The 26,264-nt window shown below is 47.5% G+C and overlaps 1 protein-coding gene and 1 long non-coding RNA gene across 10 annotated transcripts in view; one reads left to right on the plus strand and one right to left on the minus strand.

Moving 5' to 3' along the window:
- ATP2B4 (ATPase plasma membrane Ca2+ transporting 4) overlaps positions 1–26,264 on the plus strand; it is a 113,471-nt gene that overhangs the window by 43,214 nt on the left and 43,993 nt on the right. For 7 of the 9 annotated variants that reach the window (XM_033197760.1, XM_033197758.1, XM_033197751.1 and 4 more), the window contains one exon: positions 14,393–15,052. In XM_033197760.1, the coding sequence (XP_033053651.1) occupies positions 14,860–15,052 (193 nt within the window). In that variant the 5' untranslated portion in view covers positions 14,393–14,859. Of the gene's footprint in view, positions 1–5,871; positions 6,165–13,751; positions 13,865–14,392; positions 15,053–26,264 lie in introns of those variants that run through there. The other 2 variants (XM_033197754.1, XM_033197755.1) reach the window with 2 other exon arrangements.
- On the minus strand, positions 7,695–14,406 carry LOC117075421. Its single transcript, XR_004433994.1, has 3 exons — positions 14,315–14,406; positions 8,382–8,496; positions 7,695–7,786 (listed from the first exon to the last, which is right to left on the minus strand). It is a non-coding gene; the product is annotated as an uncharacterized LOC117075421 (long non-coding RNA).

The raw sequence follows: 26,264 nt of genomic DNA on the forward strand, positions 1-26,264 counted from the left end.
CTTCCACTTTGTGAGCCACTGTGGACTGGGACAGGACTGATTGGTTTCAGAAAGTATCCAGGCAAGGAGAGTTAAATTCCATCCAATTAGGCTGTCCCTGGAGATGTGGGAAAAGAGAATGAGAGAGACTGAGAGACTGAAATAGACAGATAGATTGGGGAGGAAGAGGTAGGGGAAGGGATACACATAAGTACGGGATAATAAAGTTAGAAGTTTGGGAATGAAGTATAGAGAAAAATGGGGACGTGGAAATAGTTTGGTGCTAGGTATTCTTCTTATGATCTTGGTAGCTCAAGGCTTTAGAAATGAAATAATCCAGAAAATATCTTATTCTGTTACTTCCTACAAACCTCCCACCACCATCCCACCATTCTTCTAGGTTTTGCCTTGGAGGTTGAAGTGGTGTTTAAAGCGGTGTATATGGGAGTTTAGAATCAGCTGGGTTGTGTTCACCTTTGCCTCCCCCTGGAGATTAGATGGATTCCTTCAGTGATGGCTCATCCCCCTTCTATCTGGACCAGAACCTCTCTGACTGTGTCCTGGAGATCAAGGGAGATGTGCCCTCAACCATTCACTCAGTCCGCCAATTTTAAGGTGCAAAGAATGCAGGGAGATGGAGGGAGTGCTGAAGGAATGGTGCCTGGGTCTTGCTGATTATCTGTGGAGACTGGATCCCTTTCCAGGACTTTTTGTTGTTGTTGTTTGTTTGTTTGTCTTTTTTGAGATGGAATCTCGCTCTTGTTGCCCAGGCTGGAGTGCAATGGCGCAATCTCAGCTCACCACAACCTCTGCCTCCCGGGTTCAAGCGATTCTCTTGCCTCAGCCTCCAGAGTATCTGGGATTACAGGCACATGCTACCACGCCGGCTAATTTTTTTTTTCTTTTTTTTTTTTTTTGAGACGGAGTCTCACTCTGTTGCCCAGGCTGGAGTGCAGTGGCGCAATTTTGGCTCACGGCAAGCTCCGCCTCCTGGGTTCATGCCATTCTCCTGCCTCAGCCTCCCGAGTAGCTGGGACTATAGGCGCCTGCCACCACGCACAGCTAATTTTTTGTATTTTTAGTAGAGACGAGGTTTCACCGTGTTAGTCAGGGTGGTCTTGATCTCCTGACCTCATGATCTGCCTGCCTCTGCCTCCCAGAGTGCTGGGATTCCAGGCATGAGCCACTGCACCCGGCCAATTTTTTTATATTTCGTACAGACGGGGTTTTTCCATATTGGTCAGGCTGGTCTGGAACTCCTGACCTCAGGTGATCTGCCTGCCTCAGCCTCCCAAAGCGCTGGGATTACAGGCATGAGCCACCGTGCCCAGCCCCTTTCTGGGACTTTCATACTTTCCCTTCCCTTGGAAACGGAAGCACGCTGTATGGAACAGAGAGAGGTGGCTCATTCATTAATTGCACAGGTTAGGCCAGGCTCTGGAGCTGAGGTTGGGATAGAGAGGTGATGACACAACCTTTCTGCTCACTTGTAAGAAAAATACACAATACTCTCCACTTTCTCTCCCCTGAGAGACTTCCATCAACAATCACCAGCTGGGGCTGAGTCACCTATTTGCCTGCCCTTTGTCTCTTTCAACAATGAGCCCTGTGTCCATCACTGTGGATGTGAGCCCTTTGAATAGATGTTCTTTCTAGTCCATGAGTTTTGGAAGCTCACTCTACCTTGGGACACTAAAACATGTCTGCATCTCTCTTTGTCTTTTTATGTCTTCCCAAGTAATGGCCACTCTGCTTGAGTTCATACTCTTTCTTATTTTTTAATTTTTTTTTTGAAATTGAGTCTCACTCTGTCACCTAGGCTGGAGTGCAGTGGCACAATCTCAGCTCACTGCAACCTCCATCTCCCTGATTCAAGTGATTCTCCTGCCTCAGCCTCCCAAGTAGCTGGGATTACAGGCGTGTGCCACCACATCTGGCTAATTTTTGCATTTTTGGTAGAGACGGGGTTTTGCCATGTTGGCCAGGCTAGTCTCTAACTCCTGACCTCAGGTGATCCACCCGCCTTGGCCTCCCACAGTGCTGAGATTACAGGTGTGAGCCACCGTGCCCAGCCAAGTTCATACTCAAGCTTAGGAAGAGAAGCACAGCTTATCTGGAACCTTAATTCATGGTTATTGTGCCTTTCCATCAGCCTATACCCAACAGTCCAGGACTATACCTTTTTTATCTCTGAACCCTTTCCTCACCTCTCCCTTCTCTCTTCCTAACCTATAGGAACTAGGATACTGATGATAGTTGGTTTGACAGGTTTAGAAATGGTGCCTGCTCTGCTCTTTTGACCTCAAGGTGCTGCCAAGACTGATTTTTATCCCAAGTTCTGATTACTCCAACAAGAGCTTATGAGCTAATCAGGGCTGTCAGTTAGGACTTTGACCTCTCCTGGGGCACCAGAAGGATGCTTCCCTGATGGGAACATCAGTGTCTTCCCCCTTCTCCTGCCCTCTCTCCTCCCTGTGGGGAGTGTTCTCATCTATATCCTTTCTGAGCCATGGTGGCATCTGGGAGACATTCAGTTATCTTATGAGATGGAAGGAAATGGAACAGTCTATTCTATTTGTTCTTTTTAACACTGCCCTAACTTTATTTTTATCTGGTTAATATGCCTGTCAGCAGTAAGAGGTTTTTAATCTCCTAATAAGTGTATACCCATCCAAAAGAAGCTGAAATAAGGTGGGGAAAAGGGATTGATAAATTCCTGCAGCATCTTTATATTCCAACTAGCTGTTTCTGAAAGGTGACTCTTTCTCTTACTCACATGCTGTTTAGTGATTGACGACCTATAGCATATTTATTAGTCAGTTCACGCTTTCAGCTCAGTTGTGTGTGAGTGTGTGCATGCCTGTGATTAATTACCACATGGACTTGTGACTCCCACTTTCTTGACCTTCATTTTTTTTCTTTATTTTGTTTAGATTAAAAAAATAGGTCTCGCTGTGTTGCCAGTGCTGAACTCAAACTCCTGAGTTCAAGCAATCCTCCCTCCTCAGCCTCCCAAAGAGCTGGGGTTATAGGCGTAAGCCACCATGCCTGCCTCTCCTGCCCATCTTGAGCCATCTATGGCCCTTATTTCTTTTCTTCTCTGCTATTTTATTTTTGGTTGAGGGAGTCAAGGCAGAGGGCCATAGTGCTTCCATCCAATAGATGCAGACTGACCTCTGATCACTCCCTAACACCCCTCGGCCAAAAGCCTTTCCCTTGTCTCGGGTGCCTGAGACACATGTGTCTAGGGAGGAATCAGCCGCACTGTTGCTCATCCATCAGCATCTGAACCTCGCATGCTGACTCCGACTCCGTGGTGCTAAGGGTCCTCACCACCTTCACTAAAATCTTGAGTCTTGCTATGCAGAAGTAGCCCTTCACCCCAAAGCTAAGGAGAAAGGATTGGATGAAAGTTCTCTGTAGAAGTGGAGGAAACATGTGTCTCCTCAGAGGCACCTTTAGAGGTTGTTCTCTGCAGCCCTCCAGCTAGAGTGAGCAGGCTCCTTGCCTGGGTGGTGCTGCCACTCACACAGGGGTGGGGGCTTCGAAGCTCTCCTCCCACCATCCCTGGTGAATCCTCCGCATCTTCCTCCCTTGATACTGGCAGCTGGTGGGGACCGGGGGAATGGAGGAGTGCTGCTGTTAGAGCAAGAAGACAAAGTGGCTTTGTCTCTTCTCGGTAATATGAGTGCAGTGAGGTGAGAAGACTCTTGGGGTTTGGCATTTCTCCTTGAGGAGCTGAGCCAGAGGCAGGGCTTTGGTTCCTAAGTGATTAGAGGCCTGTGTGGCCAGAGGCCGCGCATTCCCTTTTGGAAGGGAGCTCTCCCATACTCCTTGCTTGCATCTTCCCCTTCCTGGCTCAAGTCATAGGCTCTATTTTCTGGCTGTCCTCTTTTTGTTCCTGAGAAAGTTGTGGTGGCTCTTTTTTTTTTTTTTTTTTAAGCTGACTTAGGGGGTTGGGAAAGGAAAACTTTAAAAGTAAAATAATAAAAAACAGACCACTCTGCCATTACAGGCACATAAATAGCTTTGCCGTCGCTGGGCTGCACACTCGCTTTGCCATAGCAACCTAAAGTGACTGTTTATAACAGCCTGTCAACTGGCCTGGAAACCAGCAGCTGCTGCTGGCCGCCTTGGCCTCGGAGCAGCAGGCAGGTACTCCCTGAGAGGTGTTATGGAGGCAGTGGGTCTGGCGCTTCTTCTGGAACCGTGGGCAGGGGAAAGGCAGCCTGGGTTCCAGAGGCGACCGGGACAGTAATGTCTTAGGAGCCAAAGTGAGCAGCGGGTGTCTTTTGTCTTCGTTTTCCCCTCACCTGCGTATGGGCCCCAGCATAGCTCATCTCCTGTGAAGATAGAAGACAGGGCTGGGAGGGCATTTGCTCCACCGGAACCTGAAAGGAGCCTGGGTGTCCCTCTGAACCTTACGAGGTGGCTTGTTTTAACTTTTGTTTTAACTTTTTTTTTTTTTTTTTGGAGATGGAGTCTCGCTCTGTCACCCAGGCTGGAGTGCAGTGGCACGATCTCGGCTCACTGCAAGCTCCGCCTCCCGGGTTTACGCCATTCTCCTGCCTCAGCCTCCCGAGTAGCTGGGACTACAGGCGCCCGCCATCTCGCCCGGCTAGTTTTTTGTATTTTTTAGTAGAGACGGGGTTTCACCGTGTTAGCCAGGATGGTCTCGATCTCCTGACCTCGTGATCCACCCGTCTCGGCCTCCCAAAGTGCTGGGATTACAGGCTTGAGCCACCGCGCCCGGCCTGTTTTAACTTTTCAAATAGACTTTGGCTTCTGTTGTAGCCTGTTGAGTGACATCCTTTCAAGTCTGTTTTCTCAAAGACTTTAAAAAAGTGGGCTTTTTTGGGGTTCTATCTGGGAAAGGGGGCTGTCTGGAGATGAATGGAAGCAGAGATTAGCAACCTGGAAGGACTAGCGGAGGGAGAGGGAAGAGCGAAGGAGATACATGGCAAGACCTTCCGGTGCCTTCCCATGTCAGCCTTGAGCTGAAGGGGTTCATGGAAATGCTTTGGAACCTCGCAGCATTTTCAAAGTGTGGTCCCCAGACCAGAAGCATCAGCTCACCCTGTTAAGGAACTTGTTAGGAATGCACCTTCCCAGGTCTCATCTCCGTTCTTCTGCACCAGAAACTCAGGAGTTGGCAGGGAGGGGGCCAATAGGGTTGCCCCAGTTCTTCAGGAGATCCTTGTGCTCATTCTGGGTTTGAGAACCACTGCTCTAAAGCATTACTCAAGTGCAAGAAAGCATGATCAGTCCACTTTCCAAAGCCTGAGGCTGACTGAATGGATCCTGTCTGTGCAATATGTGAACAAGGAAGAGTAAAACAGGAGCAGAGGGGTAGCAGGTTACTAGGGATCATTCCTGGCCCCCTTTTTTAATAAGCACTGTCTTTTCAGCATGGAGCCCTCACTCATTTGCCTGTGACTTCCAGGAAACTGGCCCAGAGAAGGCTGGAATAGGTAAAGTGGGGATGGGAGGTTCTCTGTACTCTGTACAGGTGAGACTGTCAGCGTAGAGAAAGGGAATGGGAGCAGCCAGGCCTGATGACCAGTATGGGACATGCTGACTAGTGTCTGGGCCACAGGAATGTTGTTTTGCGTCCTCTCCTGCTGAATGCCTGGGGACAGAGCAGCTGCCCCTGGTGCTCCCTTTTGGTGGCTGAGATGTGGCCTCCTCAGTCTGTGGCCAGGCAGCTTCTTCCCCTTTGTCCTGAGGGCTCCACCAGAACCTGAAGCCTGGGAACAACCAGGTCCCGACCCGGTAGCCCAGGGAGATGACCCCTCTCCATGAGCATGACATGATTCTGCTGAAATTCGTTTCTAAAAATAACCTAGGATCCGATCCAGCTGCTAAAAAGCCCCTTTGTTCCCTTGAAACCAGAATATGGAAAGCCACAGCAGCCCCAAGACAGACAGTCTATGTAGTCCAAGGGAGTGCATATACGAAATACTTGAATGCTGCTGCCGGAGGGCTGCGTCCTGTCTGTGGCCTAGAAGCTTCCTGCCGCAGCTCTGAGGAGTGAGAAGCAGTTATCCTTGCTAACTCTTATCCTGAGTGAACGGGGCCACGAGAGGCTGCCAGTACCCCTTTTGTTAAACAACAGACCTTCCAGATGGCGTTGTCGCTTCCACCCAAAGGTGGCTCTTGTCCTCCTTAAACAACTGAAGGAAATGGTGAGTGCTGCTGTTTCATCCTCTACATTTTTTTGAGCTCTAGCTTGCTGTGAACACCCCTACCTACACCCCACACACCCTCTGAGTCATTGGAGGACACAGAGGTGACCCAGGCCAGTGTGACTCACACAATTTGAAAGAGATTCGCTTTTCCAAGGCTCTGGGCCTGAGGGACTGCCCTTCTTCATCCTGATAAATTTTTTTTTGAAATGGAGTTTCACTCTGTTACCCAGATGGGAGTGCAGTGGTGCGATCTCAGCTCGCTGCAACCCCTGCCTCCTAGGTTCAAGCGATTCTCCTGCCTCAGTCTTCCGTGCAGCTGGGATCACAGGCATGTAACACCACACCTGGCTAATTTTTTTTTCTTTTTTTTTTTTTTTTTTGAGATGGGGTCTCGCTCTGTCTCCCAGGCTGGAGTGCAATGGTGCGTGCGGTCTTGGCTTACTGCAGTCTCCACCTCCCGGGTTCAAGCAACTCTGCTGCCTCAGCCTCCTGAGTAGCTGGGACTACAGGCGTGTGCCACCATACCTGGCTAATCTTTTGTATTTTTAGTAGAGACGGGGTTTCACCATGTTAGCCAGGATGGAATTTTTGTATTTTTAGTAGAGACGGGGTTTCACCATGTTGGCCATGCTGGTCTCAAACTCCTGACCTCAGGTGATCTGCCCACCTCGGCCTCCCAAAGTGCTAAGATTACAGGCGTGAGCCACTGCGCCTGGCCTCTTCTTGATAATATTGATGCCATTTCAAGATGGAGCCAGTGGACGGGGTCAGGGGGACAGCAGTACCCTCCCAGGCACATTCCTGCTTCGTCCCACCACACTGTTTCCCTACCCGTGCCCTGGAGTTTTCTGTCTTCATCTTGGTGGTTCTTAGAGCCTGTGACATGGGTTGGATCTTAGCAGACCAGGTGATCAGGATCAGGCTGTCAACCTTGGGTCCATTCTTGGTATCGCTGTTTGGAGAAAGCTTTTGCTATCTGTGGGTCCTACCTTCTCCCTGCCTTCTGAAGGCATCTGGCCAGAACTGGTAAGTTTTGCCACCATTGTCACTGCACAGCATATCCTAGACAACACAGCCACTCCAAGACTGAGAGGTGTTTTATTTTTATTTTTTGGATCTCGGATCGCCACAGATAATGCTTCAGTGAACATCCTTGCACATGCCCCCTCCAGGCCCTGGATGAGAATTTCTTTGGAAGATGTAGCCAGGACTAGATGACTGGGTCCACAGCATCCATAGATGTAGTTTGACCAAAAAGTACCAGGTGGTTCTGGGGAGGAGGGATGAATTCTGGATTCCTGAGACCCAGGGGCTAGGAGTGACACTTTGTCTCCAGATAGATGCTTTGACTCTAGCACTACATTTTTGCGGTGGAATTAAAGAAGGTGCTGTCAGAGTAGCAGTCTTGGAGAGGGGAAAGTAAGTGAGGGAGGCCCATGGATACCACCTCCTAACCAGGAAGTGGTGTTCTATCTTCAGAAAGAGAGAACTGAGCCTGCGAATGACATCCTCTCGAGTCTGGTTTCTCAAAGACTAAAAGGATGTGGGCTTTCCTTGGGTCTCTGGGATAGAGGGCTGTCCCGACATGACTGGAAGCAGAGATCAGCAACCTGGAAGGACTAGAGGAGGGAGAGGGAAGAGCAAAGGAGACATGAACCAGAACCCAGCACTTCAGGAAGGGAGTACCCCCTTCCCCCCGCAGGAGGCTAAGTTCTAGGGGCTTGCTGAAAATTAGCATCAGATTCCCTGACCAGGCCATGGTATACTATCCCATGCTGAGGCCAGAGGCCTGGCTTGGTGCACCCGCCCTCACCTGGCTTCCTGGGTTGGATGTGGCTCTTGGATGATGATGATAAGTGGTGCCACCCACCACCTGAACTTTAGCCAACACATGCTGCCTCTGACCTTGTTCCCATGCCTCCAAAGGGCTTCAGTAGGCTGAAGGAGGGCATGTGCTCTGGTCTGCTTCTGCAAACCAGTTGGCATTTAAGGAGCAATTAGGGCAGGTCAGACTTGGGGAGGGAAGGAAGAACCCGGGATTGTGATGAGGATGGCTGTCAGACCTGAGGGATGGGAAGTGGCCAGGGTAAACTAGAATCTGGGTCATGGAAATAAGGAGCCTGTGATGAGGAGGCGGGCAGAACAGCCTCTGCCCGAGACTCACACCTCTGGAGAGAAGGGCTAGCCAGGGATGTTTTAGGCTAGGCAGCCTACCATGGTCAGGTTCTTGCCAGCTTTCTTGATAGGGCACTGTCCTTTTGGAAGTGTCAGAGTGCCAGAGAGGAGTAGAGCTTAAACCCTCCCAGGTGGTACACAGGAAACAGCCCTGCTGGAAAAAAGACAGAGAATGCAGAGGAGGATCTCCCTCTGTGCTGCTTCTCCCAGATCACCATGGGGAGCAAGGCCAAGGGCATGAGATGACTGAGTGGAGGAAGCCCTCATCCCCACCACGGGGCTCTCCAGGTGGGAAATGGATATGCTTGGACTCACAGCAATCTAGAGCCCAGCGCTTTCTGGCTTGGGGTGGGGGTGGGGTGAGGAGAGGCGAGGAAAAAGGGGAGGAGAGGGTATCTGCTCCCAGAAAGCTTTGGGTCTGTCTCTATGCCTTCCCAGAAAGTTCACAAGAGGTAGATATTTCCCTGACCTATTTCAGAGCCTTTTAGGAGCCAGGAACAAGGGACAGATGGGTTTATGTGAGCCTTCTTTTCAAGGTTTAGGAAGTAAGTTCATAGCTTTGTTTCCATTTTTTTATAGCATTGTTCTCGTACTTGAGGCAAGGTGGCTTTGGATTCAGATTAGGGCACCAATCCTGGCTCTCTGAATCTGTATTTCCCTGCTATAAGATGGAGAGGTCCTTCTTATAGGGTTGTTGGTGAGAATTCAGTGAAACAGTATATGTAAGACTGATAATAGCTACAGTGTGTGGACCAGCCACTATACCAGGCACTACCTAATACATAGGGGTATATATATAATTTCTCATTTTCATATCAAGTCCCTAGTATGGCCCCTAGCACATGGAAGGTGCTCAACAAATCTTTTTTCCCTCCCTTCCAACCTCTCCAATCCCACATCCCTGTTCCTGAGTATAGGGAGAAGTAGAGCCTCACTTGGAATGAGGGAGACTGATTCGAAGTCAGAAAAAAAGACTACGGATTTTCTGAGGGGCTCCTAAAGCGTGCGCGCGCACGCGTGTGTGTGTGTGTGTGTGTGTGTGTGTGTGTTTTCTGAAGCAGAGTCTCGCTGTGGCCCAGGCTGGAATGCAGTGGCACAATCTCAGCTCACTGTAACCTCCGCCTCCCAGGTTCAAGCGATTCTCCTGTCTCAGCCTCCCAAGTAGTTGGGATTATAGGCATTCACCACCACGCCCAGCTGATTTTTTCTATTTTTAGTAGAGACAGGGTTTCGCCTTGTTGGCCAGGCTAGTCTCAAACTCCTGATCTCAGTTGATCCAACTGCCTCAGCCTCCCAAAGTGCTGAGATTATAGGCATGAGCCACCGGTCCCAGCCCTGAAGCAGGTTTTATATTGTAGTTGGGTGCATTCTAAAGTGGGACCAGGCTGCTTCCCCTCTCCAGAGGTCTGCCCTTCCTCACCCCTCAAGTCATGCCTGGTAGTGATGCTGGCATCCCTGCCAGAGTGTCTCCAAGTGCTACCAGCTTGCTCCTGAGCAGAGGCTGTCAGCCCATTGGGGAGGACAGAGTAGGGCAGGGCAGGGAAGTGTCTGCTCCACTGAACAGCCCCCGCCTGTAGCCCAGAAGCCAGAGTGGACCAGAGCCTCTTGTTATTCCAGGCAGGTCTATCTGCAGTGCTGCAGCAGCCTGCGCCCTAGCCCCTGGCCCCTCCTGTTTCCTTTCTCCCATTTTTATGCATCATATCACATTCAATAGGAGCATTTAGTAGTGGGGAGACTCGGGGTGAGTTCCTTTCATATTTTCAAATACACCCACTCTATAACCTATACGAGGTGTCATTCTTTTTCCTCATAGTTTGGGGATGTATTTCTTCTTTAGCATCCTGGGAAAGCTAAGAGTGAAAGATTCCTTGGACAAAATTGGAGGAAAGTGTGTCTGATTAGTGTTTACAGTTTGGTGACTTAGAACATAAGGTTCTTGTCTCTGGCAGCTCCTCATTTCTAGAGGCTTTTTTTTTTTTTTCGGAAGTCAGGGTCCCACTCGGTTTGCCCAGGCTGAAATTAAGTGATATGAATACAGCTCACTGCACACTGCAGCTTCCACCTCCTGGGCTCAAATGACCCTCCCACCTCAGCCTTCCAACTTGCTAAGACCACAGGCGTGCACCATCATGCCCAGCTAATTTTTGTATTTTTTGTAGAGACAGGGTTTCACCATGTTACCTAGGCTGGTCTCGAACTCCTGAGTTCAAGTGATTCTCCTGCCTCAACCTTCCAAAGTGCTGGGATTAAAGGCAGGAGCCACCGCACCTGGCAGATGCCTGCCTTTTAGAGGGCCTCTTAGAAGTTTGCCAGAAAATGAGGTTTAGGCTCAAGAGAAGGAGTAAAGTGTAACAAAAAGAGCACCAAGCAGTCAAGACCACTGACTTGCTAAGACCAAACCACTTTTTTATCTCCCTGGACCTTTGTATCTTCATTTGTAAGGCGAGGGTCACAGCTGTCTTACCTAGAGTTGATATGACCAATGCTTTCACATGTCATCTACAAATTATAGAACAGATGTTATAGGACTTTAGGAGGAAAAAAGTAAAATGTTGTCTTAATGATCATGTAAAGCATTGTGATTTCTTGCCCTAGGAGGAAGAGATGAGAGAGTTCGCTCTTCTAGCCTATCATCTCAGGCTTGCAAAATACTGGAAAACAGGAGGGAGTGCATACCTTACTCAGAATGCCCCAAGCCGAATGACTAACCCTTACCTAACAAGAGGTAGTACCTTCCAGGTGTCTGAGCAGCGCATTTGATGCTGAGATGGTGTGAGCACCTTCAGATTATTCTTTGGCAGTTGCCTAATCAGATTAGGGGCCAGGCAATCTCAGCAGCTGCAAAGAGCTCATACTCCAGAGAGCTCAAAACTCAGAAGTGTGGACGTCATGATATGCTTCCTAATATTATAGAGATCCCACCTTAAACCTCGGCCTCCAACTCTGCACTGCCCTTTTGACTTTGTGCCAGCAGCTTAGTGCTTGACTTACTGTGTGTTTCTCTAGATCAGCCTGTGGCAAAAAAACCTTTTCATTCTTTTCCACATGTGTTCTTCAGCCCCATGTGTTCTAATCTTACATGAACTTTTCCATCAGTTGCCTGTGGAAGTGGAAGAATCTCTCCTCTTTGGTACTCTGAAAAGAGGTTCAAAGTAAGGAAGGAATTCTGCCAGGTGTGGTAGCTCATGTCTGTAATTCTAGCACTTTCGGAGGCTGGGGTAGGAAGATCACTTGAGATCAGGAATTCCAGACCAGCCTGGCCAACAGAGTGAATCCCTGTCTCTACTAAAAATACAAAAAATTGGCTGGGTGCAGTGGCTCACCCCTGTAATCCCAGCACTTTGGGAGGCTGAGGCGGGTGGATCACAAGGTCAAGAGATCGAGACCATCCTGGCCAACATGGTGAAACGCCATCTCTACTAAAATACAAAAATGAGCTGGGCATGGTGGCATGCAACTGTAGTCCCAGCTACTTGGGAGGCTGAGGCAGGAGAATCACTCGAACCCAGGAGGTGGAGGTTGCAATGAGCTGAGATCACACCACTGCACTCCATCCTGGCAACAGAGCGAGACTCCATCTCAAAAACAAACAAAAAATGAGCTGGGCATGGTGGTGGGTGCCTGTAATCCCAGTTACTCAGGAAGCTGAGGCAGGAGAATCACTTGAACCTGGGAGGCGGAAGTTACAGTGAGCCAAGGTCATGCCACTGCATTCCAGCCTGGGTGACAGAGTGAGACTCTTTCTCCAAAAAAAAAAAAAAAAAAAGGAAGGAATTCTGACTCAGACTGTCTTTTCTAATTCTCAGGAGACTCAAGAACCTATATGCTGGTGGTTATTGCTAATGGTTATAACCTAGCTAATGGTTTTTGTTAATGAAGCTGCCCTAGAATATTCCATTCTTTTTGTGCGGTGGGGGGTTCCCTGGCAAGGAAAGATGGAAGGGCACATGGAGATTATTTTTCTTCTACTTAAAGGGCTTGATAACAAAATTTCATTAAGATCAAATTAGGCTTTCTCCTATCACTTAAGTGTCCTATTCTGGACACTGGACAGCTTTCATCTAAGATTTCCAAGGACTATTTCTATAATTCCATTCCTTTATCACTTTCTTAGGGTGGTGCAAAAAGACAGGCCCCATTCTCTACCCAACTAAAGGTGGAAAGAACCGAGTCCTGAAAAGGCTAAGTAACATCCCTATCTTCATGGAGCAAACATTGTATTGGGTGAAGACAGAAAAGGTAAAATCCTCTGATTCCTAGTTCAACACTATCAGCATTGTTCCCAACATCCTCTTGAAAGGTGAAGTTCTACTTAAGGGTCAAGATGGGTTTCTTGCTGCTATAGCTCTTCCCATTTCTTCCAGGCTTGGAGAAGCTGAACTGGGGTGAAAACTCTGTGGTCCTGCCTGTTCCTACACCAGTCTGAATGAAGGGAGTTTGACACATTGCCTTAGGTTCTTTGTGGATCTTCTTATTTCCCAGATAAGAAGGTGTTATGATATTTTAAAACAAATGGAACCCTGCTTTCTTAACTCTTTGTAAGTCAGAGTAGTGCTAAAAATCTATGGGAGGAAGAGGAGACAAGGGGCAAATTGGGAGAGGGAGGAGTATAAATCAACCTGCATCCTTGTGGAAGCTTCTGGGAAGAAGATTGTCAGAAATTGGCAAAGACTTTGGCTACATGTGACTTTGGAGGAGATCACTGATAAAAGAATCAAGTCCCTTATCTGATGGTTCTTGTGTTTCTTTGTTCACTTTCTAGAAGTAAGGGTGGCATCTATTTATTACAGAGAGGTTGGCCAGAGCTCCTTGCTACCCCCTGGTAACTGAAGTCATCAGTGGGGACTATGTAACCGGGGCTGGGGTCCCATGTTCTGGTGCTGTGCTAAGAGCCCCTTCACATTTGAAAAGCTGATGTGTGGCAGTGACACCTGTCAGTGGCATGACACACAGCGGCCCCACTTTAAAACTGAGAAGGGGCCTCAGGATAAGTTCTCTTCCCACCTTCAGCCCTCTGTATCCTCACCTACACATAGCTCCACCACACCCCCTAGTTAGCATGCATGAGAGCTAATGCATCTTTCTGAGGGGAGAAATGCTGGCCTCTCTCTGGTGCCTTTATTGAGATGATGTGAGACTCTGGTGCTCACTCACAGTCTAGCTTGTCTTCCCTGCTGACCTTGCTGTGGCCCTATCCTCTATCTGAATTGAGAGGTGTCTTATCGCTCCCACTCCAGAGAAACTTTAATGCTCAGGCTTCAAACTCCCTATCTTTCCTCCTCAGAGGTCCTTCTGTCCCCCTTACTAAAAAAAAAAAAAAAAGTTCACCCTGTATCACCAACTGACAAAGCATTTTACTCTCCTCTTCTCCCCAAAAGCCTCTTGGAGTAGGGTAGAGCTTAGCCTCCAGACCAAAACTTGGTGCCTGCCAGGTTGACACCTGCAACAGGCTACAGAATTTCCATACACCTGGAAGCTGAGTACTCTAAGGGGCTTTGGAGGATTTTGACATCTTCTATCAGGTTGTCTTCCTTATGTGTAAATGTGTGTGTTGGGAGTGGGAAGAGTGTGGGGTGTGGGAGAGGAAGGCCGACTGACAGGCAACCCTTCAGATCATTTAGATCTGAACTCCTTTTTCTGACCTCTTCTCATCTTTTATAGATAATGTCAGACTAAAGGATCCTGTCACAGGTCCCTCAAATAGACAGGGAAAACATTAGAGCCATTAGAGGTTGTAACCATTTATTTCCAAGTTTCTGAAGCTGTGGGTTTTATGTTGCTTGGTTGGGAGAGGTGAGATATAAAGACTGGGGTATATTGAAATTACTCCTCTACATTGGAGTTTGCAGTCTGCGGGGGCCTCCCAGGGAGGAACGGGCCTCTCCTGAGTCAGCTCCCTAAGCTCAGGCCTCAGCTATCAGTTCAGCTCAGACCTCAACTGTCACTTAAACCCTTGTACTTAGACTGGGTACCTCTTGCCCTTGCAGATGCTGGATACTCATGGCTGCTCTAATGGTTTCTTTTTGTCTATCTTTGAACCTTTATTCCAGAGATCCAGTTGTCATCAGTATCCAGGAAGCTCTCCTCTTCCTCCTCCTGACGCCTCTCTACCACTACAGTTGCTGGTTGTTGCTAAGGTTGCTGCCATGGTAACATGCACATCCTGTTTACACCTTCATCTGGGCAAGTTGGTCTAAGTAGGAACCTACCTACCCTGGACAACCACTATCATCACCACCTGGGGACACCAATCAACGTGACACGGAGTCCACCTTCCACTCAGTTCCCCCATCCTCTTCCTCCTCTCACTGCCAGATTTCATACAGAAGAAAGGATCTAGACTTCGGACAGCTACTCGGGAGCTTATTGCACAAAATACATTCGATCTGTTCCCTCACTGGGCCCCCAGAGAAGCAGGAAGTAGGAAGAAGTTGAGACAGGAAGGCAGGAGACACTGGTCAATTGAAGGGAAACACTACATCTTCTCTGGTTGAAGGGCTTGGTAACAGCAGGCAAAATGACGAACCCATCAGACCGTGTCTTGCCTGCCAACTCGATGGCCGAGAGCCGTGAAGGGGACTTTGGCTGCACAGTAATGGAACTGAGGAAGCTCATGGAGCTGCGTTCGAGGGATGCTCTGACCCAGATTAACGTCCACTATGGAGGTGTACAGAATCTCTGCAGTAGACTGAAAACCTCCCCTGTGGAAGGTAAAGGCCATATCAGGGGTGGGGAGTTGGAGGAAGGTGGCTAGTGTTTCAAAATATTCTTTTCCCAGCTTCTAGAGAAGGCACATTTCGGGAGGCCCAACTGGTATATTTTTGTCAGGTGGGAAAGGTGTGGCATCTGAAGCACTGAAAGGAGGTGAGGCCATGAAGAGCCGTATCTTTCACAGAGATGATGTTTAGAAACTGCTATTCTCTGAAGATTATTCTTTTCTTCTTTTTATTTTCTTTCTTTCTCTTTCTTTCTTCTTCTTTTGTTTCTTTCTTTTCCTTTGGTTTCTTTCTTTTTCTTTTCTTTCTTTCTTTCTTTTTGTGTGTGTGTGTGTGTGTGTGTGTGTGTGGTGTGTGTGTGTGTGTGTGTGTGTGAAACAGGGTCTTGCTCTTTTACCCAGGCTGGAGTGCAGTGGCGTGATCATGGCTCACTGCAGCCTCAACCTCCTGGGCTGAAGCCATCCTCCCACCTCAGCCTCCTGGGTAGCTGGGACCACAGGCATGTGCCACCACACCCAGCTAGCTTTTTTGATTTCTTTGTAGAAGTGAGGTCTCAGTATCTTGCCTAGACTCATCTCAAACTCCTGGGCTCAAATGATCCTCCCACCTTGGCCTCCCAAAGTGTTGGGATTACAGGCGCAGTGAACCATTGCTCCTGATGCCTCTTTTCTCCTTTTTCTGTATCAGTGTCCATTTATTTTTAAAATGTTTATGATATAAATGTTGTTGTCAGTAAATAATCAAGTCCCTTCTTCTATATGTCTGATTATAAAATACTTTAATTCTTCCCTACACTGAGCTTACAGTTTAATGAATGGAGGAAGGAAGGGTACAGAAAAGTGAGTAAGTCCAGCTGCCCAGTTGAGCACTTCTCTATTATATACCGTTAGAAATGGGATCTCAGCTTATTGCAACCTCCATCATGGGATGATAGGCCAAGCAGGGTGGGTGGCTCACATCTGTAATCCCAGCATTTTGGCAGGCTGAGGTGGGAGGATCACTGGAGCCCAGGAGTTCCAGACCAGCCTGGGCAACACAATGACACCCCATCTCTTTTTTTTTTTTTTTTTGGAGACAAGAGTCTTGCTGTGTCACCCAGGCTAGAATACAGTGGCATGATCTCAGCTAACGGCAACCTCCGCCTCCCAGATTCAAGCAATTCTCAGCCTCCCAGGCAGCTGGGACTACAGGTGTGCACTACCATGCCCAGCTAATTTTTTTGTATTTTAGTAGAGATGGGATTTCACCATGTTGGTCAGGCTGGTCTCGAACTCCTGACCTCAGGTGATCTGCCTGCCTTGGCCTCCCAAAGTGTTGGGATGAGGCTTACAGGCATACACCACGCCCAGCCTCTATTTATTTTAAATAAAAAGGAAAAAGAAGGAAATGGGATGCTAAATCACAAGGTATATAATTGTACCCATCATATCTTTGGATCACTCACTGTTTTGTGTCAGGGAATTATAAGTGATTTTTTCAACTCTGCTGGATACACTTTTAATGTAGTTCTTCTTAATCTTTTTGTTGTTGTTGTTTGTTTGGGTTTTTGGGGTTTTTGGGGTTTTTTTTTTTTAGGTGGAGTCTCACTCTTGTGGCCCAGGCAGGCTGGAGTGCAATGGTTCATTCCCGGCTCACTGCAACCTCTGCCTCTTGGATTCAAGCAGTTATCCTGCCTCAGCCTCCCGAGTAGCTGGGATTACAGGCATGTGCCATCACACCTGGCTAATTTTGTCTTTTTAGTAGAGATGGAGTTTCACCATCTTGGGCAGGCTGGTCTCAAACTCCTGACCTCAGGTGATCCGCCCGCCTCAGCCTCCCAAAGTGCTGGGATTACAGGTATGAGCCACTGCGCCCGGTCTTAATCTCTTCTTAAAACATAAAAAAATGTTCAAAGATAATGAAAAATCCAGCTTTGGGCTTTCCTGGCCCAGCCCAGTTGCCCAGTGTGCCATGGTGTGATGAAATTCTGCCTCATCAAAATGTAGAAAGAACAAAAGGAAACTTGCTTTTTCACTTTTGCCTGGTTTTAGAATCTCCGTAGCAGATACTTATTTGGCCCTGTACGTCTGGCAGTTCATAGTTGAGTAGTGTGAGATGGAGCAAAGATCTTTTCCATTAGGGGCTTTCAGTCTCATGTGGTCTTCTATTTCTGAATCTTCCTCAGAGGCCACAGCATATTTCTCACAAATTCTAAGAAGCTGTTATCGTTTGCCAGTGCTGTATTATAAGTTAGTGACTTGGAGCCTAGACTCTTTAGGATGAAAAAAGAGAAAGAGATTTTTACATAGATAGCTATACCTAGTTTATGTCTTATTTTCTTTACAACCTAAGGAAGCTTCCTTCTTTACTTCTAGAATTTGGTTTCCTATCTCACAGGCTTTGAGTTCAAACACTAGTTCCACTATTTACTAGCTAAGTAGCCCTCCATAGTTTACTCAGCCTCCCTGAGTCTGTTTCTTCTTTGAAAATAGAGTTGATAACACCTAGCCCATAGAGTTACTGAGATTAAATAATATATGTACAGTGCTCATACTTATAATTAGGTGTTCAATAGATAAGTTTTCTCAGATTAAAACAGAGTCCATGTGTCTGTAGATACTTGCCAGAATATGGGTGCCTATGGAGTGCAATGTTTTGTCATATCTGGAGAGGTTACTGTATGTGTAACTGCAACTACTGTCCATTTCATTTGCTCACTTCTTTTTTTTTTTTTTTTTTTTTTTGAGACGGAGTCTTGCTCCGTCGCCCAGTCTGGAGTGCAGTGGCCGGATCTCAGCTCACTGCAAGCTCCGCCTCCCGGTTTACGCCATTCTCCTGCCTCAGCCTCCCGAGTAGCTGGGACCACAGGCGCCCGCCACCTCGCCCGGCTAGTTTTTTGTATTTTTAGTAGAGACGGGGTTTCACCGTGTTAGCCAGGATGGTCTCGATCTCCTGACCTCGTGATCCGCCTGTCTCGGCCTCCCAAAGTGCTGGGATTACAGGCTTGAGCCACCGCGCCCGGCCGCTCACTTCTTAATCACAAAAAAAAAAAAAAAAAAAAAAAAAAAACACCTGGGTAAGGTGACAATATCTAATTGCTTTCGTGTGGCTCAGTCTCTGCCTTCTAATGGTAGCCCTTAATCATAGCCCTTTGGGCTCTGTCTACTTCTTGCCAGCTAGATTTCTTTATTTGGTCACTTTTACAGCCGTAGTGACTGCTGAGGGTCTGTTCTTAGTTTATCTTCACTGAGATCATGCAGTACTTTACAAACACCCATCAGAATTTAAACAGGATCTTTCTTTTTCCCTCCTATGCTGTTTTTGATCCCTTTGGTCAGCTGTCTCTCTCACAAACAGGCACTCGGGAGTCCAAAGAAGCTGGAACCTAGAGAGCTCCTGACAACAGGATTCCGGCTTTCCTCCAATTTTCCAGATCCCTTCCCAGAGCTGCAACTGTTTACTTTCTGATTCCCAGAGAGCTTCCATTCCCAAAGGCCAACATACATTCTACTTTCTGTCAACATTGAATATCAAATGTTACAGACATAGCTAATGCTCTTGGATCCTTTCCCAGTCCTGGTTTCAGCCCCTTCCAATGGCAAGTGTTTTCCTCATTACAGCCCCTGGCCATGCTGTAGCCTAGGACTCCTACCACTGGCACAGTTGTCTACTGCCATGTACTGCTTCCTTAGATCACAAGTATGCGTCCTGGTGTTTTTCTTTTTTTCTTTTTTTTTGAGAAGGAGTTTTGCTCTTGTTGCCCAAGCTGGAGTGCAATGGCGCCATCTTGGCTCACTCACTGCAACCTCCGCCTCCCAGGTTCAAGTGATTCTCCTGCTTCAGACTCCCAAGTAGCTGGGATTACAGGTGCACGCCACCACTCCCGGCTAGTTTTTTGTATTTTTAGTAGAGATGGGGTTTCACCATGTTGGCCAGGCTGGTCTCGAACTCCTGACCTCAGGTGATCCACTCACCTCGGCCTTCCAAAGTGCTGGGATTACAGGCGTGAGTCACCGCATCTGGCCTTTTTTTTCTTTATAAGAGATGGGATCTTGCTATGTTGCCCAGGCTGGTCTCGAACTCCTAGACTGAAGCAGTTCTTCTGCCTCATCAGTTTGTATTAATGTAGGAGTTACCATAAGGTTTGCTCTGGAACTGGGGAGACAGGGTGTTGGAAAACAACCTTTCCATTAGTAATTTTTAGTCCCCAATACCAACAGTGACCTCCTAGTGTGTGAGAGGAATAAAGAGATAAAAAAAAGTAGGAAAAAAAAAAAGAAAGAAAAGGAGATATAGAACAGCTAAGACATAGGAGTATCTACCCAGGCAAGGGTAATGCTCACCTGTTTAGTTAGGGTAGGCAGAGAAAAGATCCCCAATACGCCGATGCTATAAAAAGCCAGCCTGTTCATGGAAGGCCACATAGCCTGACAGCCTAACATAATTTTGTCATTGTGGGAGGTCCCAGTGGACCAATAAGAAGAATAAAGAAATTTACCTGGTGCTTGAATTCTGCTAGTTGGGAACCAAGGTGAAAGTGAAGGTCAGAGAGATTGATTCCTAGAATATAACCCTTTTCCTTTATTTTCTATGACCTGATAGCATCTTTAGTATAGACTGACAGAATTTTTTTTTAAACTATAGCTTTTAAGGGGACTTATGGAACTTGGGGTTTATTACATTTCTGACACTAACGTGGTTTTATTATCATAGATTTACACAATTCTAAAGGCAGGTGGGACTTCATTATCTCTTTTGGCTGGCCGCAGTAGCTCATGCCTGTAGTCCCAGCACTATCTGTGCTTCTAAGATTCTCTGTGTGACTGCTCTAGCATAAGAAGCAGCAGAGCATTAATGGAGTGTAAGTCAGAAGGCATGAAATATTCCATCCCATTCTACCTGGTAGTAAGACCTTAGACAGGTCATTTAAACCCTTTAGCCTGAAGAGAGGGAGAGAGTAAGAGAGTATTATTATTATTATTTTGGGATGGATTCTCACTCTGTCACCCAGGCTGGAGTGCAGTGGCACAATCTCAGCTCACTGCAACCTCCGCCTCCTGGGCTCAACTGATCCTTCCGCCTCAGCCTCCCAAGTAGCTGGGACCACAGATGCGCACCACCATGCCCGGTTAATTTTTGTATTTTTTGGTAGAGATGGGGTTTTGCCACCTCTGTGTCAGCCTCCCAAAGTGCTGGGATTACAGGCATGAGCTGCCACCAACCCAATATTTTTTTGTTGTTGTTTTCAATTTTATTTTTATGTTTTGAAACAGGGTCTTGCTCTGTCACTGAGGCTGGAGTGCAGTGGTGAAATCAGGCTCACTGCAACCTCCACCTAATAGGCCAAAGCAGTCCTCCCACCTGAGCCTCCTGGTTAGCTGGGACTACAGGTGTCCACCACCACGCCCAGCTAATTTTTGTATATTTTGTAGAGACAGGGTCTCTCCATGTTGCCCAGGGTGGTCTTGAACTCCTGGGCTCAAGTGATCTGCCCACCTTGGCCTCCTAAAGCGCTAGGATTACAGGCATGAGCCCTCGCGCCCTGCCTCAGCCCAATGTTTGGATACTGGCTTGTGTTCCTTGAGCATACATTAGCTAGTTAGAGTAAGAGGAGTTGCCCCCGTGGCCAAGAGTTGGTTAGACTTAAGAAGGCTTGGAGATGTTTAGCTACATGGCCTTCATCAACAACCAGAAATAAGGCTGACAGTATGAGCCAAAAAGAAGAGAAAATTTAGGGCAACAAGAAAGGGTAGGGGGAGACACAAAGGAGAATACATGTTTACATCGAGGTAACTAAAGATTTCACTGTTTATGGCTGTATATAAACAAAAGCAAAGATGCGGGGGTGAGGCTGGAGCTCCTGGGCAAGCTGTGTTGCCTTGGGTTTATCAGGAGGGACAATCTGAGCATTTTGCACAATGGAATCCTTTTCGTTTGCTTGCTTTGTTCCCCATTCCAGTTTTTTTTCCCCTCCTTTTATTGTCTCTTCTTCTTTCCCTATCCCATTCCCACCTCAACCAATCTTTCCAATCCCCAAAGAACAGAGCAGTTTCGTTGGTATAGGCTGGAAGATAGCCTTTCACCTTCTGAGTGGTTTCCTGTGGAATCTCATGGCCTCGTAAGTGGAAGAAGCCTTTGGTGAATCTGGGATGAAAATTACCTGTGGCTTAAGGGGAAGAAGGAAGAGGTATTTTCCTTAGTCTCAATACCCTTTTGTGTGTAGGAAAAACGGAGGGTCCTAGGTGAGAGATTCTTTGACCTAGGTAGAAGTTATACGTATTCTTTTTTCCCTATAGAATTTTGCACATTGGTCCTTAGCTATGCTATCCTTTTTAGGAGGAAGAATGGTGTTTTCTGAGGAAGAGTTAGGCCATTCCTTGGAGGCAAGGTCTGGGCTCATACCAGAATGGGAGAGAAGGGGAGCCTTGAATAAACAGTAAATTATTAACTGTAGGCCTTCTTTCAAAAGACTGAAGACTATTTTGGTTGAATTTGGATCTAAAAGATAGTTGGTAGAACTTTCTGTTTTATGTTCCTTCTGTACCCTTTTACTTCCTTTCTCCTCTGCAGAGTTGAAGGTGTGACAGTGAGATATTGAGGTCCTCCAATTCTTTTTCAACAACATTCAACTAATACTTAATAACTGCTAGGTGCTAGGGACACAAGGGTGAACAAGACAGGTGCAGTCCCCCCTTCCACAGAGCTTACAGGCTAAAAGAAGATGCATATGAATGAAGACAATTTCAGGAATCTTGCCATAGGGCTTTGATGAGGAAGAGCAGGGTCTATGGGAACACAGTATGGGGACTTAAGCTGAAGGCATTGCAGGGGATGGGAGGGGGGCTTAGAAGCTGGAGATGGTACACCTGTGTCATCTAGGGATCACCCAGGGAAGCTCTAGCATGGCCACACTCTATGATAATTGCTGCCACCTGCTGAATATTCCTGGCATAAGATGGAAGCATTTTTGCCTTCCTTAATTACTGGGTAGTTACTAGGTTTAGGGAGCTGAGATTCCTTGGGGAGTAAATGGCAGGAGGGGAAAAAAATGTGTTTTAAGACGGCCAGCCCAAATTACAATTTTGTTTTATTAGCTTGAGGATTTAGATAAACATCTCCTATCACCTTAAGATCTCTGGGGCTTAACTGTGTTCCTGTCACTCTGCCTTTTGAGGGCAGTGGCATGTTTTACCAAGAATTGTCCATTTTGCCACAAGCTGAGATATACTGGGATTGGGCTCTTTCTCAGTGTGGCAGATTGAAATTTCTAGTAGTATTGTCAATCTGGAAAAAATTGAGTACATATCCCAAGTAAATGTTCACCTACAAAACTACTGCCTTACTATTAATACATCTAACACTTTTATTTACATAATAAGATAGGCAAACATAGAAATGGACGAGGTGATACAGAATGGTCTGATATTTTCCTCACACTCTAACAGATGGATGCATGCCCCTGACTTAGAGACTGCTGCTCTAAAGCATAGTGGTGTTAGGGGGATGCGGAGGACTAGGCGAGTGAAGATGGGATGGAACAGATGTGAGAGGAAGATGGGCAACTGGCTTCCCTATCTTTAGAGCTTATAGTCTGTTCAGGAATATCAATTTTTAGGAGGTCCTCCATTTGAGATTAGAAGCATAACCGCTATTTTTCCTATTTCTTTGTGCCCTCTGCCCTGCAGCCGTCATTTCTTGCCCCAACTCTGCTAAGGGTGGCATATAAGTGACCCTAATAACAGTGATCTGGGGATGGCCTCAAAGATTAACATTCTGTGGTCCACTCTGCCTACCAAACTTTGGGCAGATGGATTATCACTAACTAGTTCAAGATGTGAGAGAGACTCGAGCCTCAAGCCAAAAGTGTCCTCCCTCTGTCCCTCCCCATTCCCCACCACAGGGAATTCCACTTTGCATCCTGGGAATTCCCTGTCTGGTTTGAGTTTCATGCCTAGGGCTGAATTAGGCCTCTTGAAGGCTGTGGGCTCTCTCTTCCTAGCCCAGCCCAGGCTCTGCCAGTTCTTTTCTACTTAGCCCTCCTTGCCTGGAGCTGGGCTTCTTGGTTCACTGGCTTAATGCTGCCCAGCTGGGGTCAGAGGGATCTTCACAAGGAGAGTGGCTAAGTCTTCCCCAACCTGGAAGCAGGAAGCTTCCCCTTCCTGCGTTCTCTCCTGGAGCCTTTTATGCTCCATTCCTTTGACAATTCAGCAGCAACATTTGCAAGTTTTTGAGGCATCTGGTTTGGTTTTTAAGCTTGCCTTGCATTGAACCATTAGCTGTTGGTGGGAAGAAAAATAGCATTCCCTCGTTGGGTGAAGCAGATACTGCATCTACCAAAAGTGGGGCTTTCATTCTTACTGTTTAGCTCCAAGGTGGGAATATGACACCAGACGGAAGCACATTCATGAAGTACAGAAGATGGCAGAGTGGCAGAGCAGAAAGCTAAGCAGAGAGCTATCTAGGGAGCCTTTTTTCCCTGGGCCACAGTTGCTGTTTTCAAAAAAAGGCGAAGAGCAGGGGGCGGGATAAAGGGAAGCATGCCCTGAGGAAGTGGCCCACCTTGGGAAGGGTTTTGCTGGCCAGAGTGAGGAAAGCAGCATTGTACTCCAAGTTCATCATCCTCTGGCTGTGACCTTGAATCGATGGCTTTAAAGAAGTCTAGCCGATGGCCGGGCGCGGTGGCTCAAGCCTGTAATCCCAGCACTTTGGGAGGCCGAGACGGGCGGATCACAAGGTCAGGATATCGAGACCATCCTGGCTAACATGGTGAAACCCCGACTCTACTAAAAAATACAAAAAACTAGCCGGGCGACGTAGCGAGCGCCTGTAGTCCCAGCTACTCGGGAGGCTGAGGCAGGAGAATGGCGTAAAAACCCAGGAGGCGGAGCTTGCAGTGAGCTGAGATCCGGCCACTGCACTCCAGCCTGGGTGACAGAGCAAGACTCCGTCTCAAAAAAAAAAAAAAAAGAAGTCTAGCCGATAGGGAGCAAATCTCCAAGCTGTGGGTGTGTTAAACTGGAGATGCTGAAGCAGGGAAACTGCGGTATACTCGAAAGAGTGGCATTTGGTTATTAGCCAGAGATGGCTAGATCTTGCATGGCCCTATTTTGATTTTAAGCTACTCCTCCCCCTCAGTCCCCAAATCCAGGGTTGTTGGGGTTTTTTTTTAATTAATTTTAACTTTTTTTTTCTTTTTTTGAGACAGGGTCTTGCTCTGTTGCCCAGGCTGGAATGCAGTGGCAAAATCACAGTTTACTGTAGCCTCAACCTCCTGGACTCAGGCAATCCTCCTGCCTCAGCCTCCTGAGTAGATGGGACCACAGGTGCACGCCATCATGTCCAGCTATTTTTTTTTTATTATTTGTAGAGACAGAATCTTTTTGTGTTGCCCAGGCTGGTCTTGAACTCCTGAGCCCAAGCTCTCCTCCCACTTGGGCCCCCCAAAGTTCTGGGATTACAGGCATGAGCCACCAAACGAAGCCCAAATCCAGGGTTTTTAAGGAAAGACTTAAAAGGTTTTCTGCTGCTGTTCTTCTCAAGTACCAAAAGAGGACTGCCTTCAAATCAACCCAGAGAAAATTCTCCCTGGTACTATATGTGTGGGAGAAGATTCTGCTGCCTCCTTTGGCAAGGTATCATAACTCAGACAGCTGGGAAGTCCCTCCTGAGGTCTACCCTAGCCCCACCCTTTCTGGGGCTGAGCTGGTTCTGATAAGTGGTGCCTCTGCCGATGTCATTGGCCCTTCCCTGCTGGAGCTAAGCCACTGAGGGCTGGACTGCATTTCTCCTCCCAGGCCCTAGGTCCTGCACGCTCATGGCAGACACAAATGTTCCACTGCTGTTTATTCCATGTTCCCACCCAGCCTGGGCAGGGGCTGTGCAATTCCCCAGCATGGGGTGGGAGTGATGACTTCATAGCTGAACATTCTGTTTGCCTCTCCCAGCTCATGTGTTCAGTCTGGTTCACAGGGCCAGAAGTACTCCCACTCTAGATGGAGCCTTCTCTTTCATGTTCTTGAGGACAAGATTTCCCCCTCAGTTTCCTGAGGAATTTCTAGGGGAAACCCTTTTCCTGTGTTTCCAGCATTCTCTCCCTGCCAATTTTTCCTTCCCGTCTCCAGGAGATTGTGTGAGTATCTGAGAAACCACTGCAGAGATCAGGGCCTTTTAGAGCCTTTTCCCGGGCTGGACAAGTATTTGTGTGAAATTACAGCTGCTGAGATCAGGGCCTGAAAGACTCTCTAGGGCAGAAAGAATTGGAATGGAAAACCCAAAACTGGGGATTGGCCGATCTCCCAGTCCCACATGGCTTTCCCATGCCTTACCACATGTCAGAGAGGATTCCCAAGACTACTACAGCTAAGATCCTTGACCTGCCCCGCCCTGCTGCAGGGCATACTGGGAACTGAGACAGCCACTTGACTTCTTAAGGTTGCTATTGTATGAGCTCAGGGTGACTTAAGGTGGAACACAAAGATGAGTAGAAAATGGCAAAAAAAGAAGCAAGCAAGTGACTTTGAGGGCAGTTAGGTCGCTTCATTTGCTTGGGTCCAAAAAAGGGCATAAGAAACGTTTTATTGAGTACAAAATTCATAGGTTTGGACTCTGATGAACCTGATGGCAATGTTACCATCCCTGAGGCCAGGAAGGAAGAAGACAGGACTAATCCACCCCAATTGTAGACAATGGGAACAGCGCTGGCTTGCTTAGAGGTACAGAGGAAAGCAGCATGCAACCCTGCCCTGTGGTGAAGGAAGTAGGGTGGCCAACCATCCCTGATTGCCTGGGACTGAGTGGGGTTCCCAGGAGGCAGGAACTTCAATGCTAAAACCTGGCAAGTCCTGGGCAAACTGGGACAAGTTAGTCATACTAGATTGAAGCCTCAGCTGAATGCAGCTGCCTCCATGCCCCAGTGTCCTCTGTGTCTAAGTTGGCATCCAGTGGCCCACTGTGGGGTGGCATAGACTCTGCCACTTACTAAACTCAAGTAGTTATACCCCTGCCAGGCCTTGGTTTGCTTCTACGTCAAATCGGGTTAATAGTAGCTACCATGTAGGGGTTTGTGATGCTTGAATGAGAAGGCATGAATGTGCCTGGTGAGGCATCTGGCATATAGTAATCACTTAAATGTTAGCAATCTTAGTTATCAGTCATTCTTTCAGTTCATTCTACAAATTTGCATGTGTACGATGTGCCAGGCAATGCTGTAGGCCTGATGAACAATGAC

This window comes from Trachypithecus francoisi, unplaced genomic scaffold (genome assembly GCF_009764315.1).
Source record: "Trachypithecus francoisi isolate TF-2019V2 unplaced genomic scaffold, Tfra_2.0 Lachesis_group5, whole genome shotgun sequence".
NCBI classification, from domain to species: Eukaryota; Metazoa; Chordata; class Mammalia; order Primates; family Cercopithecidae; genus Trachypithecus; species Trachypithecus francoisi.